This window comes from Scylla paramamosain, chromosome 6 (assembly GCF_035594125.1).
Source record: "Scylla paramamosain isolate STU-SP2022 chromosome 6, ASM3559412v1, whole genome shotgun sequence".
Taxonomy (NCBI): domain Eukaryota; kingdom Metazoa; phylum Arthropoda; class Malacostraca; order Decapoda; family Portunidae; genus Scylla; species Scylla paramamosain.
Window position 1 is genome coordinate 27842089 of NC_087156.1, and position 18804 is coordinate 27860892.

At 42.0% G+C, this 18804-nt stretch overlaps 1 protein-coding gene across 2 annotated transcripts in view; it reads left to right on the plus strand.

Moving 5' to 3' along the window:
* Window positions 1-18804, plus strand: part of LOC135101560 (motor neuron and pancreas homeobox 1-like) — a 63013-nt gene that overhangs the window by 40339 nt on the left and 3870 nt on the right. Inside the window, exon 2 of one of the 2 annotated variants that reach the window (XM_064005667.1) lies at window positions 6592-6630. The exons of the other annotated variant lie outside the window; for it this stretch is intronic. Within the exon in view, the coding sequence (XP_063861737.1) occupies window positions 6592-6630 (39 nt within the window). The remainder of the gene's footprint in view (window positions 1-6591; window positions 6631-18804) is intronic. 2 annotated transcript variants of the gene reach the window in all.

The following is an 18804-nucleotide window of genomic DNA, read 5'->3' on the forward strand; positions in this document are numbered from 1 at the left end:
AGTAGTAGTAGTAGTAGTAGTAGTAGAAGTAGTAGTAGCAACAGTCTAGCGAAACACACACACACACACACACACACACACACACACACACACACACACACACACACACACACACACACCATTGCTTCACTAACTAACACTATTACACATTAAAACTTTATACCGGATGGTGACGCTGAAAAATAAATAAATGACAAATAAATGGGGAGGGAGTGAGAGAGAAACAAGATTTAGGGGAAACGAGAGAGAGAGAGAGAGAGAGAGAGAGAGAGAGAGAGAGAGAGAGAGAGAGAGAGAGAGAGAGAGAAAGGAAATCAATGAGTATTTGTGAGGGCCATGTTGTGATACTATCAGCAAACAATCTCTCTCTCTCTCTCTCTCTCTCTCTCTCTCTCTCTCTCTCTCTCTCTCTCTCTCTCTAATAATAATCTAATGTAATATTAAACAGGACCTTAATAGATAACAAGATCATTAAGTAGGTAGACAGATAAACTAATGAAAATACAAACGTAAGGAAACATTTATAATATGTTAGAGAGATTGACAGATAGAGACATAAAGATACAAGGATGATGTACAGATGGAAAAGAAAATACATAGATCGATAGATAACCAGAAAGTAGTAGTTAGAGAGTTAAATGAAAAGAGAAGGGAGATTAGATAGATAGATAGATAGATAGATAGATAGATAGATAAGCCATGGTATGTGTTTGTATAGAGAAAGTTAGATGAATTGTAATAAAGATGGAAAGACAAACACAGATGAATTTATAGCTCAGTGGGAAAAAAAGATGAGCAATAAAGATGAACAGAAGTACCACAAATACATTACAAAGCTCAAAGTTTAAGACATACAGCACGAGAATTGCTACTTCCCATCCCAACTGAAGCATATTTAGAACTTAGCACACACACAGAAATCTTACATAACAAAACAAGAACCACTGATATTAGACGAAGAACCGCTACAACCCACAACCTCAGCAAAATCATAAAGAACCACGACAATGCAGAACTTAACTACTACTACTACTACTACTACTACTACTACTATTGCACATCAGTCATATCAGCTGATTAGTAACTGAGCATAGACACGAATAATATTTTAATTTTTTCTTTCATTCTTACTTTCGTTCTGTTTTTACTCTTTTTGATATTTTCTCTAAACTAAATCCTCCTATTCCTCCTCCTCCTCCTCCTCCTCCTCCTTCTCCTCCTCCCGCTACTCTCCCTCCTATGATGACCTACGTAAGTTTTTGGGGAAAGACGCGTATGCAGAGGGAGGATAAGGGTGATGGGAAGAGAGCCGAAGGGGAGAGGGTATGGGGATATAGCGGGAGAGAGAGAGAGAGAGAGAGAGAGAGAGAGAGAGAGAGAGAGAGAGAGAGAGAGAGAGAGAGAGAGAGAGAGAGAGAGGGGGGGGAGGGGGAAAGTTGGGGGGTGAAGAGGGGAGGGCGTAAGTCACAGGTGGTGTTATTGGCTTATATGGTAAACAGGTTGACACTTACACACACACACACACACACACACACACACACACACACACACACACATACACACAAACATACGAAGGGTGCACAGCTGGCTAATCCGAGACCCAGAGAGAGAGAGAGAGAGAGAGAGAGAGAGAGAGAGAGAGAGAGAGAGAGAGAGAGAGAGAGAGAGCTAGTCAGCCATGCAAAACAAGAGACAACACCACACTCGTAAAACAGAGCAATGTTGTAGGTAAGGAGGAATAAACGAAAAGAATAAAGAAAGAAAAGAAAAGAGACAAGAGAGCAAGAGAGAGAGAGAGGTGCAGAGGAAAGAAGGGAACAAGAGAACGTGCATCAGGAAGAGGAGAAAAAGGGAAATAATTAATGAAGGAAGGGGATGAGGGAGACGGCGAAGGAATGAAGGAAGGAAGGAAGCAGAACTCGATCACTGATGTTTGCTTCTTCCTCATCATTCACCATTTCTGCATTCTTTATCAGCAGTGTGTGTGTGTGTGTGTGTGTGTGTGTGTGTGTGTGTGTGTGTGTGTGTGTGTGTGTGTGTGTACTCGTTTCTCTTTCCCTCTTGTCTCTCTCTTCACCTCTCTATCCTTTCTCCTCTTCTTCCCTCCTCTATCTCCTTTTTTCCTTTTGCCTCCGTCCCTCCTCCTCCTCCTCCTCCTCTTTCCCTCTTTTGCTCTCCTCCCTTCCTCTGTTTGATGACCCGTTGTTTATCACCTGTTTGCTCTCCACCCCTGTTTATTCTGTCTCAATCCTTTCCTCCAGTTTCCCCGTCGTCTTGGTTTGCTCTCTCTCTCTCTCTCTCTCTCTCTCTCTCTCTCTCTCTCTCTCTCTCTCTCTCTCTCTCTCTCTTATGTCATCTTTATGAATATTGTGATTGACGTATCGATTGTGATGATGATTGTGGTGATAATGGTGGTGGTGGTGGTGACGGTGGTGGTGGTGGTGGTAGTGGTGATGGTGGTGGTCGTGGTAGTGGTGGTGGTGGTGGTGGTATTAGTATTAGTGTTATATAGTGGTAGGAACATCAGTACTGCTAATATTTGTTATTGTAATATGGTAATAACAATAAAAATAATCTATCTATATACCAGGCCGACACCCCCGTGATGTGTAGTGATAATAATAACAGTAATGATGATAATATTAATAATAGTCATGATAATAATATTAATAATAGCAATAATAATAATAATGATAATAACAACAACAACAATAATAATAATAACAATAATAATAATAATAATAATAATAATAATAATAATAATAATAACAATAATAATAATAATAATAATAATAATAATAATAACTGATGATGATAACAATGATCAACAACAACAACAACAACAACAATAACAACAACAACAACAACAACAACAACAACAACAACAACAACAATAACAACAACAACAACAACAACAACAACAACAACAACTACTACTACTACTACTACTACTACTACTACTACTACTACTACTACTACTACTACACCAACAACAAGCACACTTTTTTTTTTTCATTTACTATACTGGAAACACCAATAATCACACTAACATTTTATTTCTACTGTTTTAGTAACCCTACATTTTACATACAGAAGTAGTACAAATGTTCTGGCGATACATATGGCGATACACATTGCCTACTGCTGGTGCTGCCTACACATTGACAACTTGCGGCCTGCCTCTGTGACGATCCGTATAACAGAACGCACTACAAAAAGGAATGAGGTTCAAAGATCACACAGGAGCTGCTATGTGCTATTCGGCCAAGGGAGATAGCTGTATAGACACGATAAATCAATACCCACCAATTATCATCTATTCTCAGCAGGGTGTGGAGAGATGTACTAGACTATAGTGTAAGATCTTGGCCTGAGACATTTAGCTGAAAAAAAGAAGGGAAACAATGAAAAATGCGGATGTTTTTTTTGTTTTTTTTCATTTACAAGGGTAATTATTTTTATTATCATTATTATTTTTTTCTAGGGAGTTGCTATATATTTTATGCAATACACGAATAACAACTGTCACAGAAAATGAGCTTCTCACGTGTGTGTGTGTGTGTGTGTGTGTGTGTGTGTGTGTGTGTGTGTGTGTGTGTGTGTGTGTGTGTGTGTGTGTGCGTATGTTTGGTGGGGAGATGAGAGACGCACTGTATTATGTGAAGACTCTGAGAATTTAACATATATTTTTTCCATAATGTTCCTCTGTTAAGTGCCTGGACACATCAAGTAACTATTGCGGCGATGGCACCCTCGTGATGACCGACCTCACAAACTCATTGTCGTGCTGCAGGAGAGCACCGCCAACCCCAACCCCTGTTTGAGGTGATGATTAACGTTATTATCAAAGACGTTCAACTCGCGACACTGGCTTATCACTGTGTAATCAGCAGTTGATCACCGGATACTGCTGGCTACCACTGGCATAAACCTTCGTAGCACTTAAGTGGAATTTCCTTCATAACACTTAACTCTCCTCTTGTCAGATACTTCCCCTCGATGTGTGATGTGAACGGCAAATGTTCCTTCTTGTGTCTCGTGACTAATTCTAATACGTTTATTATTGTTCCTTTTCTCCTTGTCATAACATTAGTAGATTCCATACTTTCCGTTCACTTCATAGATAAATAAATTAGACGTGTGTGTGTGTGTGTGTGTGTGTGTGTGTGTGTGTGTGTGTGTGTGTGTGTATTCATATTAGGACAGTAATATGGGTTTTAGGGACAATGAATTTGGCTCAAGTTAACACATGTATATTAATTTCTTGTCTCATCTTTCCCCCTCTCTGTGTTCCCAGACATTAATTCCCTCCTTCATGTCTCTTCCTGCCCATACGTTAGCAGTAATATCTTTCTCCTCTTCATAATTCCAGTCTTATTTCTCTCTCTCCCTCTCTCTCTCTCTCTCTCTCTCTCTCTCTCTCTCTCTCTCTCTCTCTCTCTCTCTCTCTCTCTCTCTCTCTCTCTCTCTCTCTCTCTCTCTCTCTCTCTCTCTCTCTCTCTCTCTCTCTCTCTCTCTCTCTCTCTCTCTCTCTCTCTCTCTCTCTCTCTCTCTCTCTCTCTCTCTCTCTCTCTCTCTCTCTCTCTCTCTCTCTCTCTCTCTCTCTCTCTCTCTGACATATCATATCCAAGTAAGCACCACATGAATAGAATCTGTCCATTGCCAGACGATTTAGAATTTACACCAGCAATATATACAGCGCGCGTCTGAGTGACGGTATTGCTAATGTTGGCGAAGATTCAATGATCGGAAAATCAGACGCCCCAAAGTAATGAGAATAAACCTTCAGCTGGACCATCACCAAGCAAGGCGTGGTCAGACAAATGTCACTTTCGAGCAGAAGCCAAGGCTGAGAGATGACTTGGGTATGGCAAGATTGAAAGTGAAATATGTTTCTTGAAGAAGCAAAAAAAAAAAAAAAAAAAAGCCCAATGAGAGCGAGTCAAGTTAGTAAAAACCCTTGCCATTTCAGTAGCTATTTTCTTCGTGAAATACTCGCTTCACAAAAATCTAGCTAAAATTTATTTGCAACTTTCCCTTTCCCATCGAAAGCTTGGTCACAGACACAGAAGAGACACAACTCAATTACTACAACGACGTGCAGTGCCTTCCAATCGCCTCGCGACGTGGTAGCGGTGGCAGCGGCGTGCTGGTTCACAGTGACCTAAATCTCCTACAGTTGCCTGAATGAAGTCTTCGATCACACCCTCAAACTATAAATCTTTTCTTCACACCTTGTGGAATAATCTTATTCCCTTGGCCTTGCGTGATAGTGTGTGGTGAGGATTTCGTATGTCATCATTAATTTTTTTCATATAATTCGTAATTCCCTGCAAATGCACATACATATTTATTTTACAAAGTCTTAAGATTTTCTTAATACAAAATAATACAGAGCGTCACAATAGCAACACTGTTCAGTCAGTGGCTGTAAACCCAGAGAGTGAAGTATAATTTTTCCACTTCCCATGGAACTGTGTCAGCCAGTCGGTGCCAAGGAGGTCGAAATACTTCTTTGAAGGTGCTGTGGCTGCCGCCTTGCCTCAGTACATCTACTGTACTTTGAACCAAAAGGACCGAGTGCCCTACTATTCTGTATGGTTCTATAAACGGAGGTTGTTCTCTCTCTCTCTCTCTCTCTCTCTCTCTCTCTCTCTCTCTCTCTCTCTCTCTCTCTCTCTCTCTCTCTCTCTCTCTCTCTCTCTCTCTCTCTCTCTCTCTCTCTCTCTCTCTCTCTCTCTCTCTCTCTCTCTTCAAGTAACACCTGCAAAGTCACAAGTATACGAATGCTCTCATGAATTTCCTTACATAATTATTAATAATTTCTTCGTTTCCGAGTTGATGTTATGGAAGACGAAGAGAAGGAACAAACTGAATACACTTCTGAATGTCACTGTTGAATCTTTCAGGAAAATATCGCAATAACCTAGAGCAGCAAACATCTTACAGCAATTCATCCATGGACTGGAACTCGGGACCCTTAGATGCGTCATACCAACTAAAAGTCATCTGCTGGAGTTCATGTCCTGGGCCAGTACTTAGAAATGATCTCGTCTCATAAGTTACTAGTTGGGTTCCCGTGAATGTTTTTTCCTATTGTTGAGGAAGAATCAGTATAATCATAAAAACACCCTTCAAAATCTCAATTACTTCCGCTTGAGTCTGTTGAGAAGAATCAGGATGAGACGCCAAGTTTGAGAATGTAGTCCTCGCTGGAGTTATCATGAACAGGTCAATTAATTTACAAACACACAGTTTTTCTATTTACTTTTTCTACTTTTTGACGCGGTAATTAGAAATTTATTCTATTCACCAATATATTTTTGTATCCCTTGATCAGTCTCTTTTATACACACATAAAAGGTAGTCCCATTATTTTGACGGAGTACCCACTGGCAGGAAGGTGGTCAATGCAGGGCGCCAGTGCTGCATTCCATAAGCTGACAGATCACTCTCAAAATTATATAGCTTCTCGGGATCTATGCAGACCCTGACAACGAGGAGTGAGCAACGAGACCCAGGGAAGTGATGAATGAGTAGCGCAAGCCTATCAACAATACGAGACTAAATGTGGTCATGTTCTCCTTTCAGGTGTGCCTCCCAGGATCTCCGCTGACAACTTGTTTTACAGTAAGGCTTTGTGGGTGGATCCCATACATGTAATGCTCTTGTATTTGTGAAGTGTCTGTTATAACAATAAATCTCTCGAACCGACGCTGAGAAGCAAGTGCAAATGGGATATTAAAGATTAAAACTCTATTCCTCATGACGCAAACTATCACACTGACCGTATTAGTATGACAAATATATCATCGTGGTATATCAAGAAGTTGAATATATCGCAATTCTCGCAACATTTTAATAGAACATAAGAACTGTGAAAACTGACCGTGGAAAGACTAATACAAACTTGCACCAACACGAACAATGGTACATTACACAAACAATACACAATTACATACACTAGGTCAAGTTTACAGCGTCGTGATGTTGAGAAAATGGAAGAATACGTCAAAATGTCAAAATTTGAGATGTATAAGCTCCCTCTGCCCGGATCAGACGCTCGTGATGAAATTATATTGTTGTCAGGCATTAAAAAAAAAAAAAAAAAATTAAGATTCTAGAGATGAAATCGTATTAATGAACAATTATGCATAGATTTAAGGAAAGTGTGAGATAAGAATCAGATTATCAAGAGGCAACGATTAAGTCAACATTGCGACTGTACCGTATACACCAATGACTTTATGATCGACCTAGTACAGCATGTTGTGCACTCAGCAGATAGTTACTTAACGAAGAGACAACAACAGGTGGAAGGTGCTAAATTAAATAACAGGAAATCTTTAAATGAAAAAAAAGTAAAAGACTATAATTTTGCTAATAAATGTACAATCAAAAACAATAGTTCTTTTCATTTCTCTCTCTCTCTCTCTCTCTCTCTCTCTCTCTCTCTCTCTCTCTCTCTCTCTCTCTCTCTCTCTCTCTCTCTCTCTCTCTCTCTCTCTCTCTCTCTCTATTTCTTTATGTAACCATCCAGCTTAGTCACAGAGCTACCAAAGGCGTCAACAGGCGATCCACAAACATATCCCTCGATCATCAAGCGAGTCAGACCAAAGGATCCTTTCATCCACTTATACTATTCATCTGTTTCAGGCAGCTATTTCTGAAACCCTCGCAACCTCTTCTGTCTGCTTTACTTCTTCATTCCCTTGTCCCTGTTTCTCCTGCTTCCCTCTTCCCTTGCTCTTTGTGTCTGTATCTTTTGGAGGAATCTTGTTATTTCATTTTTTGCCCATTTGACATAACTATCATCTTGGCCAAACATTCATTCCCTCAGTCACCTCGTCTTTCTCATTCACTTGATCCTCTCTTTCTCTTTCCCTCATCGTTTCTTCTTCTACCTGTTCCTCTTCCTCCTCCTCCTCCTTCACCACCTTGACTTTATCCCTCTCTTCCTAATCATCGTCCTCCTTGGTCTCCTCTGGCTTCTTTGTCCTGTCTGCGTCCTCCTCCTCCTCCTCCTCTTCCTCCTGCTCTTCCTCTCCAATAACTCAGCGAACACACACTCACCACTCTGTCATGGCGAGTGTAGGGACGGGCGTGGTGGGGAGGGAGGGAGGAAGGGCGACGCAGAGTAAAACTGAAGGGAACAGAGGAACGCGGAGTCCAAGAGCCGCGTTAGATGGATGGATAGGGTGGAGGAATATTTATGGGGCGGGGCTGTGGGTGGGGCGGGATCCAGGGGAGACGCACCCCTGTGGACTGTCGGCGAGACGAATGGCGGACCTTTTGTCGTGCAGCGTCCGTTGGGGGGCCAGAGAAGCGGGCAATAACATGAGTGACAGTCTTGTGCTAGTTAGGACAACCTCACTCGGCCCTGTTGTGTGGGGTGCTTTGTTTTGTGTGTGTGTGTGTGTGTGTGTGTGTGTGTGTGTGTGTGTGTGTGTGTGTGTGTGTGTGTGTGTGTGTGTGTGTGTGTGTGTGTGTGTGTGTGTGTGTGTGTGTGTGTGTGTGTGTGTGTGTGTGTGTGTGTGTGTGTGTGTGTGTGTGTCTGTACTCAGGTTTTGTCACTGCTCATAAATGTCCACAATAACCACGTGTTCATTCAGAGAAGCATTTATTTATCGTTTATTTATTTATTTATTTTTTTTTTAAGAAAGAAGCCAATTGACGATTCTTGGTCATTGTCATTCAAAAGTATGTACATAAGAGAGAAATATCGTTGAAAAATAGATAGTGTTGCGGGCATGAAAATCCAGTTTTCAAAGAAAAGATAATCCCTTCTCGCTTCGCACATTTGGGCGCTGTGCAGCTCCTGCCGACACAGTCATACTGAATATCTATAATATCACTGAAGATTCTGTCACGGGTCAGTAAATGTGGGTAACTGTTATCGGTGCAGACATCCAGTCAGACAATGAATAAGGGAACACTTTATGCTGCCGAGGGAATCTATCAGGATACACACGAAAAGGATGTTTGCTGCGGCGTCAGTTTTCACGCCGCGAGAAATGGATAAAGACTAAGAGATAAGGATCGGGGCCTCAATGTATTCTTCCACTCACCACCTCAGTGTGTGCAGTAGTCCGCCTCGCCGCCTCCACAGGTGACATAATGAATTAAATCACGGACATATTATGATAACTCAATTTAACACCAAGTAAATCAAACTGACTTTTACTCAGTTTTCTCGGAACACGTATTTCAATATTTTTCTTCAAGCCAAAAAATGATAAATCGCACCATGAAAATCGTTCTGCAACGCTCGTTTGTCTTTTTACCAGGTAAAATATAATCTTATCGGTCATCTGTGAATACTCTACTAACTCTTGACTCTCTCTCTCTCTCTCTCTCTCTCTCTCTCTCTCTCTCTCTCTCTCTCTCTCTCTCTCTCTCTCTCTCTCTCTCTCTCTCTCTCTCTCTCTCTCTCTCTCTCTCTCTCTCTCTCTCTCTCTCTCTCTCTCTCTCACACACACACACACACACACACACACACACATACAAGGTGGACTAGGCGAAACAAGATCCCCCAAACGCATCCACTCACTGACACCCACAAAACGCCCTCACACTGCAGTCTCCGGGCACCGAGACACCACGACAACAATGCCGCGTAAGACTCAATGTTATTTCGAGATCCTTTACGCGAAGCTCACGGGCGTGGTGTAGGTATCTTCCTGTGGCAAGAAGTAATTCGAAATCATAGTGTAGCTTTAGTATACGACATGTCTTCATACATTAATCAATCAGCTCATCTCATTTCTATATAAAAATGAAAATAATACAAAGTGTCTTAAGCTATCTCACAAGACAAAGACGCACACACCCCGTAATGAGTCATTATAACTGATAAAACACCTGTACAGTAAGTGATATATTATCTTTCACCAAACACCCTCACCTGATCGATGTGTGGTGTTTTTTTGCAGCTTCTGTGCCTTCGTCAGCTGGAGGAGCAACGACTGGACGAATTACACATCCACCGGTTCCCTTAACATTAATACTGGGACTTGATCTAAGAGGAAAGATTGATGGATTGATTGATACTTTCCACACCGCAATACCAGGGTCATATAGCGCCGATGTGACCTACGAGACTCTACGGCAACATTGATAAGAGAGACCAACGAACAAGACAGAGATGATTTTACAAAGTCTGCCAGCACCACTTCCACTAAATTCTCGTTCTTACCTACCCTCACCCAGCCTCCAACCCGGTATTCGCCATCTTTCACCTACCAAATAAATACGTAATAAATCCATAAAGATACAATAAGGACTCGATGTAAAGCAAATATCTAACATGGCGTCATCTGATCCCGTTGTTAAAGCGACAAAAAAATTCTGACCCCATTATTAAGGCCCCATTATAATCAATCAAACGACCAACACTTATCGAAAACCTCTCCCCCGCCCCCTCCCCCGGCCATCCAGAGAATGGAATGCCAGTACGTTACGAACCGGAAGGATTGATTAGATCTAAACGTAATAACACTCGTGATAGAGTTTATCTGAATGGGTTTATCAGAGGCTCTTCAAGAAAAGAGATATGATAACGTACCTGCTTGTAATTATAGTGAGTGGGTGCTGGCGGCGCCCTCCACAACTTGACGACACGCTTGTCCTTGAGGCAAGCAGCCACTGTACAAATAACGTTTCCCTCTATTCTACACTAATGATGTAATTTGCAATGCATACACCGCCACGAAGACCTTCACTACCACTTTTACTTCACCGTCTTTACAAGAAATGCTGCTCACCTTTCTTCCCAGAGTTTTTTTTTTTTTTTTCCAAAGGCAACATTACTGAACAATTTTATTTGCATTGGCGTTTTCAAAGATCCCATCGTGGACAATTTACTGACTTTTTTTTTCGGTAACTGTTGTACCTTGACAAGTGCTGGAGTAAATGGGAGACGGGGATGGATCGGGCGTGTTCCCTGGTGTGTGTCCCTCCAGTGTGCTGCCTCTCGCTCAATCCTCATTGCTCGTAAGATACGTGAATTGGACACGTGCTGGGCAAAACAGTTATAACCAAGCACACAAATACGACAAACGCCGCGTTGTTCCCGCACGACACGCGGCTGTTAACATCGTCGTTCCTTGCTGTCCAGGCTCGTGTTACCTGAACATTGCTACTGTTACGTATTTTTTGTTTTACTAGAGCTGTAAAGAGTGACAAGATAATATTACCGCCGCAGTCTTTTGCTAAGTTGATATCATAAGTACAGGAATCAATATCTTTATGATTAATTATGAGATTTTGCAAAAGCGTTGCTCTAAAAACCTGTCTGCATCACCACGGGGGAGGGGGGCGATCGACTAAGCCTCCACAAATATAAGCAGGCCACTATCTACAGTGTACGTAGGCTTCCACATGAAACAAGAAGAGTTGCGGCAAGAATTGCCCACAAACGTTATAGACCCAAAGCATATAAACAACAAGCGACAACGATCAGCGGCGGATAAGATCAAAATGCAAGCGTGGCTTTAAGAAGCATCTGATATATACGGTTAATGGATCAAGCCACAGCAGGTCTCTACAAGATGGCTCTACTGTTGGTGTGTTAAAACTGAATTATGGTAGAGTTTTGTTTACATGATGTTTTAAAAGTCATTTGTGTTATACATCACTTGATAACTAGCACACTATCATTTGCACTGATTTTCCTGAAACAAAATATCCTCCTAGGATTCGAGAGAAACGTCTAATTAAACTTTGGACCAAGTCACATTCCCGTTACGCTTTATCACATGTGTTCGGTAAAATATAAGATCGCAATTCTAACAAGAATCTCCGCAAGACCGCACATGAGTCGCTGGCGGCGGGGCGGAGGCTGGTGCGAGTTGGCAGAGTGCAGGCGTGCCTCAGTGAACACCAGCACACAATTAGCTCGACCACACACACGGCCACATCATGGACAAACAAACCACATGCAAACACCTAAAAAATAAATACTGAGGTAAATAAATAAACAAGTAAACAAACAAATTGCTGGTATTATGTAAAAAAAGAAAGATAACATATATCCCACAAAATTAAGTCCATACCAACTCTTACAGCACAAAATCTTTTCTTAAAATAAAGTTAAAATAAAAACCTGAAACACACACACATACACACACACACACACACACACACACACACACACACACACACACACACACACACACACACACACACACACACACACACACACACACACACACACACACACACACACACACACACACACACACACCAGAGCTTTAGATCCGGTGCAGTAATCTCGACTCACTTAACACAGACCATCGCCTTCCTTATAAGCCTCTCCAACCCTCCCTCCCTCTCTCTCTCTCTCTCTCTCTCTCTCTCTCTCTCTCTCTCTCTCTCTCTCTCTCTCTCTCTCTCTACTCCATCCCCACTCTATCCCCAAGAACTGTGATAGATCTGTGGATTCGCGTCACCAGATGTTAACTCTAATTAATCAGCCCGAGGAGGGATCTCTGCTAATGGTTCTAATGACGCCGGCCAAACGACAGCATCCCCCCTTTGTGGCATTGTGGCGCCGGAGTAAGGGCATCAGGCAGGGCAGCGTAATAGGATGAGTGACGCGTGCTCCGTAACATTGAGCGTAACGGAGGGATAAAGTATTGGGAAGAATTAGAGACGCGTTATGAGGGAAAAAGTGAAGGGATGAGGAAAAATGAGAAAGGAGGAGATAGGAAAGGTAAGGAAAGGGAGGGAAATGAAAAGTTTGGGAAGGAGGGGAAAGAATGGAAAGGAAGGGAAGAGAACAAGAGGAGATAAAGTATTGGGAGGAATTAAAGAGGCGTTATGAAGAAGGAAAAGTGAATTGAAGTGGGAAAGTAAGAAGGGAGGAGATAGGAAGGGTAAGAGAAGGAGGGATGGGAAAGGAAGAGAAACAAAGGTAAGGAAGTCGAGGAGGGAAGTGAAAAGAAACGGGGGAAAAAAAATGGAAACAAATGAAGCACAGAAAAAAAAAACGGAGATAAAACCAGACAACTTAAAACAAAAGAAACCGAGAAAAAAAAAAGAACATCAGCAGTAACACAATCACACCCAGGATAGAAAAAAAGTACAAGACAAAAAAAAAAAAAAAAACTGCCGCCACCAGCCAGAGAGAGAGAGAGAGAGAGAGAGAGAGAGAGAGAGAGAGAGAGAGAGAGAGAGAGAGAATGACTAAACGCACTCACTCGGAAAACCACACACTCACCACAACCCACTATTACATCTGTATACAAAATATCTTCTCCACACTCTCCCTTCCTCTCTCCCTTCCTCCACCCTCTGTCTTCGTCTGTGTGTGGGAGAGAGAGAGAGAGAGAGAGAGAGAGAGAGAGAGAGAGAGAGAGAGAGAGAGAGAGAGAGAGAGAGAGAGAGAGAGAGAGAGAGAGAGAGAGGGAGGAAGAGGGGAGGACCGGCCTGGGAGGAGAGGACAGAAAGGGATGAGGAGAGGGAGCGGGAGGGTAGGAAGGAGGGACGGAGGGACTGAGGGAGTGTTGATTAATTGTGGTTCTATTGAGTGGCGACAAAGAGCTTAAGCCGCCGCGGTGATGGAGTGTAAAGAGGCATTGTGACGGTGGTGACGCGCTGTGTGTGTGTGTGTGTGTGTGTGTGTGTGTGTGTGTGTGTGTGTGTGTGAGGATGGATGCGGGAAAAAGCAACACAACACACAACACGCACAACACACATCTCTCTCTCTCTCTCTCTCTCTCTCTCTCTCTCTCTCTCTCTCTCTCTCTCTCTCTCTCTCAGCAATAGGCATCGTTAAGACACTGACGTAATCCCCCGTTAACTGGATTCCCTCCCCTTTCGATCTTTACTCGTTATGAACCTCGCGAAGGGTGCTGTTCCTACTCTATCAAACGTTTCAAATAGTCACCTTACTGTTGTTATTCATCGATGCCGCGATACAGTGTTCACAGCTACTAGTCTTTTGGTCAGAAATGCAGTGAAGAGTTCGTACCTCGGCTGGTTGTATTGGTCTCAAGGTGCATAAAGGCTGTTATGCGAAGAGGAAGGGTCGTCTGTATGGGGCTTTCAGGGATTACACTCAGGTTCATTTGAAGATTGGTGGAGTTGGTCGGATCGTGTCTCCACCACTTGAAAGATAGCACACGATATCTCTTGCTCTTAAATATATATATATATATATATATATATATATATATATATATATATATATATATATATATATATATATATATATATATATATATATATATATATATATATATATATATATTCTATAAGAGTATTTTCAGATGGTTATGATGCATTTCCTCCTGTGGTGTGTCTTTGCTACATGTCCCTGAGTGCAGAGGCCGCCGCAAACAGGAGCTCAGTTCCGCAAACGCAAATCCACAAATTCAAACATTCCATTCCACAACCGCGAAATGCAAACCTAAGGAAATCTGCGCCTTAAATACAAATGTAAACAAAAATCATGTGCAATTCTGTATACCATCACAACACAGGTTTCACATTATTCTTGATATCGATAAGAAATTTTAGCAAGATTGAAGGCTATTATTCCCGAAGGTGCTAAAGTCATCTACATTAATTCCTTCATTACAATCATCTCTTCACTCACGCTATTTTGCTTAACAATAGATGATGTTATGTAGCTTGGAAGTGAATGTAATGTATGGAAATGTAGCTTGGAAATGTTCTGTAGTATTGAAAGAGTTGTATGAAACTGTATTCGAAATCAAATATGTTTTAATATTATCAGAACAGAGGGTAAATTTGACGGCAGATTCGCACTTATAGGAGCAATTCGCAACTGTAAAACCGAAAAAAAAATGTGTAAAATCCGCGAAAAACCTGTTGTTTGCGGAAGCGATAGCGGAAGTAGCTGTGTGTGTGTGTGTGTGTGTGTGTGTGTGTGTGTGTGTGTGTGTGTGTGTGTGTGTGTGTGTGTGTGTGTGTGTGTGTGTGTGTGTGTGTGTGTGTGTGTGTTAATGCAAATCTGACTTTCGTTTACCTGCGCCACGGTTACAGTATTAGAATCGGAGGCGGGTGAATCTGCTGGCAGCGGGGACTGCAACGCTGCGCTCTGTGATCCTACTCTGCTCCTTTCATATATATTTCTTATCCTAACGCATTGTAGTTCCTCTCTCTCTCTCTCTCTCTCTCTCTCTCTCTCTCTCTCTCTCTCTCTCTCTCTCTCTCGCGGCAATTCTGCGGCTGTAATGACTAAAGGGAAGCAGGATGTCATTGCTTAATACGCAGCAACAGAGAGATAACGTGTAGATAAGGCGTGTACTGTACTTTCACTGTCACCTGATTGACTTAATTAATCTAACCCGTTCTGTCCAAAGCTGCCGAAGGGAATAAGGCTTAAAATAGCATGTAAGAGGTTTTTATGTGTGAAACTAGATTATTAGTAAGTGTGTTTGGATATATTTCATCTTTTTTTTTTGTGGATTTTTGGTAACATTCACTTAAATTTTCGCTTATTTTGTTTAATTGGTTTATTTTCGGTTCTCATAGTGGTGGATCGACAGATTTTCCATTATATTTCCGCATAATAAAGGATCTGTAGGTTAGTTAATTGGATAACATTCGGGTTTTACGACGGAAAGGCAACAAAATTTGACGTCCTTATCACTAAAGGTGTTTATTGTACATTTCAAGGCTGTACTTCTCATATACTTTGGATATTGTACGGATAGCATGTTTAGAATTTTCAAGTACAAGGCATTAGTCATATTATGCACAAACTGAGATGCTTCATACACTCTTGATATGATTGTCTAAATATGGAAGAGGAGGGAGAGACGGGAAAAGAAGCTGAGGAAGTAGCAGATGAAACAATCACAATAACATAACAAACAAAGCAATGACGAAAGTTTGAAAAATATACATAGTGAGATGTCTGCCTGAATATGTAGAAGGAAAAGAAGGAGGAAGAGAAGGGGGAGAATGAAGAGAAAGAGAAAAAGATGTAAGAAGAAAAAAAATTAAAAGCAGATGAGACAATCACAATAACATCACGAACAAACCAATGACAAAAGCTAATAAATAAATAAATAAATAAATAAATAAATGAAATATAATGAGATAAGCATAACACAAACATGACACAACATTAACCCAACCCTCCACCACCACCACCACCACCACCACCAGCACACGTCACAAGCAAGTTCGGTCTGGTCTGGTTTGGGCTGGGCTGGGCTGGGCTGGGCGTTCCCCTCTCGGCAGTAAACATTAGGGTAAGAACGTAGTATAATCAACCACTGATACACGGTCGATTCTACTCGCCGCCGCTCCATTACACACTCTCCCACCACCTTTATCATCCTCGTGTTGCCGTGTATTTATGGTGCAGTCCGTCTGGCCGCCCCCCGCCCGCCGGACACACAATGTTTGTCAGATTCATCAAGGTTTATGGTGCCTCTTCCTCCTCTTCCTCCTCCTCCTGGCCCCTGTCCCTCTGTCCCTCCCTCCGGTAAACAAAACAATGTACATCTTTCACATCTCTGGTTATCTATGAAACGTTTAGATTTTATTGGTATCGGCCACTTTCAAGTACATTCGCGAACCAGAATGGATTTTGCATTGCGTGTTTTTGGAGAGAATCGCATCGTACTGTGTAATGGTAAAAAGGAGAATGAAAAATGGCTATATATATACGTAATAAATGTAACGTATATTTTTGTTATTTTCTCTATTTAGGGAATAAACAACGAACAAAGAATTAAAACGATTCGAAACTATATGCAATTCTTTTTTTTTGTTTTGTTTTGTTTTGTTTTGCTTCTGCCTTTTGTTTTGTTTTGTTTTGCTGCTTTTCGCTCTGTTTTCCGTGTTGATTTATGTTTTCACGATAAATATACGCTCAAATCATTCGTCCGAGTTAAGTAATTAGAAAGCGGAGGTGATAAAATGTTCGCGTACTATTAACCAATCAACGACGCTTCATTTGCTTCTGAATCAGCGAATCAGCGACGCCGAACCGAAGGAACGCGTGGAAAAGAGACGAAAACACATACAGAAACAGAAAATAGAAGGGATGGAAAGAGAGAGAGAGAGAGAGAGAGAGAGAGAGAGAGAGAGAGAGAGAGAGAGGGTGACAGAGGGAGGGAGGGAGGGGAAGGATAAAGGGAGGGAAGAGGGAAAACTCACAAAAATTTATCCCTGGCCATATATTTCAGTGGGTATGACAAATAAAATAAATGGCTGGCGGTGGTGGTGGCGGCGGTAGCGGCGGTGGTGTTGGCAGTGGTAGTGGTGGTGGTGGTGTTGACTGTGATGATGGTGATGGTAGTGGCTGTGGTGGTGGTGGTAATGGTGATACTTTTGAATGGTGAAAATTGAAGTGATGAGAACGATGTTGAAGATACTGATATTAATAATGTTAATGATGACAATGATGATGTCACAGATAATGATGGCGGATACTAACGATAACGATAATGATAACGATAATAATAATAATAATAATAATAATGACGAGAATGATAACTGTAATGAGAATAATGACAGCGAAGATGATGATGCACTTTAGTACCTCTCTCACTCTCTCTCTCTCTCTCTCTCTCTCTCTCTCTCTCTCTCTCCCACATACAAGTGATTTTCCGCCTCGACAACTTCGGCGCGGGCAAACCAAACAGATGAATAACGCACCATTCTCAGCTGTTTGCGCGAGGGAGGGAGAGGGGAGAGAGAGGGGGAGGTAGAGTAGGGGAGAAAAGAAGGGGAGGGAGGGTGTAATAGATAATCCCTCTCCCCCATTCCCCTTCTCCCTCTCTCTCTCTCTCTCTCTCCCTCCCTCTCTCCTCCCATCTTCGACAATAGATAGAAACTCATCACGAAAACAGTTGCGGAGATCAACCTTTTTCGGGGGTGTGGGTGGGTGTCGCGGGGAGGGGTGGGGGGAGACATGGGAAGCGGGGAGTGGGGAGCTAAAGTGTGTTATTAGAGTGAGTGTCTGGGCGGGGCGATGCTCTCTGTCTCTCTCTCTCTCTCTCTCTCTCTCTCTCTCTCTCTCTCTCTCTCTCTCTCTCTCTCTCTCTCTCTCTCTCTCTCTCTCTCTCTCTCTCTCTCTCTCTCGAAGTCTGAATAACCTATCAATATTTTCTCAACCTAACGTTTTTAATATACTTATCTAATACTCATGCTTGATGGTGTCTATCTATGTACCTATTCATCTATCTACGTTCTTTTCTATCTAAATTAACCTAACCTAAACCATCCATCAAGCTACAACATCAGTCTATCGTCTTATCATCCATTCCTCTGCCTATCTGCATTCTCAACTAGCTTTTGCATACAGAGTGATTAAACGCTTCTATTCTGTTACCAGGCAAGGGAACAAAACACTGAGGATGAAAAAGTAAGGAAAAAAAGGATGGATGACTAAAAAAAGATAGGCGAGGGATGGAAGAACTGAAGGGAAGCAAGGAAGGAAGGGTATAAGGGAGGAAGGGGATAGGGAGGGAGAGGGAGGGAGGGAGGGAGAGAGAGAGGGAGAGAGGAGACAGTGGTGTAATGAATAAATTGACGGCGTTTAATCAAGACAGAGAGAGACTAAAGGGATGGAGAGAGAGAGAGAGAGAGAGAGAGAGAGAGAGAGAGAGAGAGAGAGAGAGAGAGAGAGAGAGAGAGAGAGTATTCTTAAAAAAAAAGAAAGAAAATAACTCTCTAAGAAGATAATAAGGATGAAATGTGATGTCGACTCTCTCTCTCTCTCTCTCTCTCTCTCTCTCTCTCTCTCTCTCTCTCTCTCTCTCTCTCTCTCACACACACACCACGCCTTCATAATTAAATAAGCAGATTTCGAGGGATATC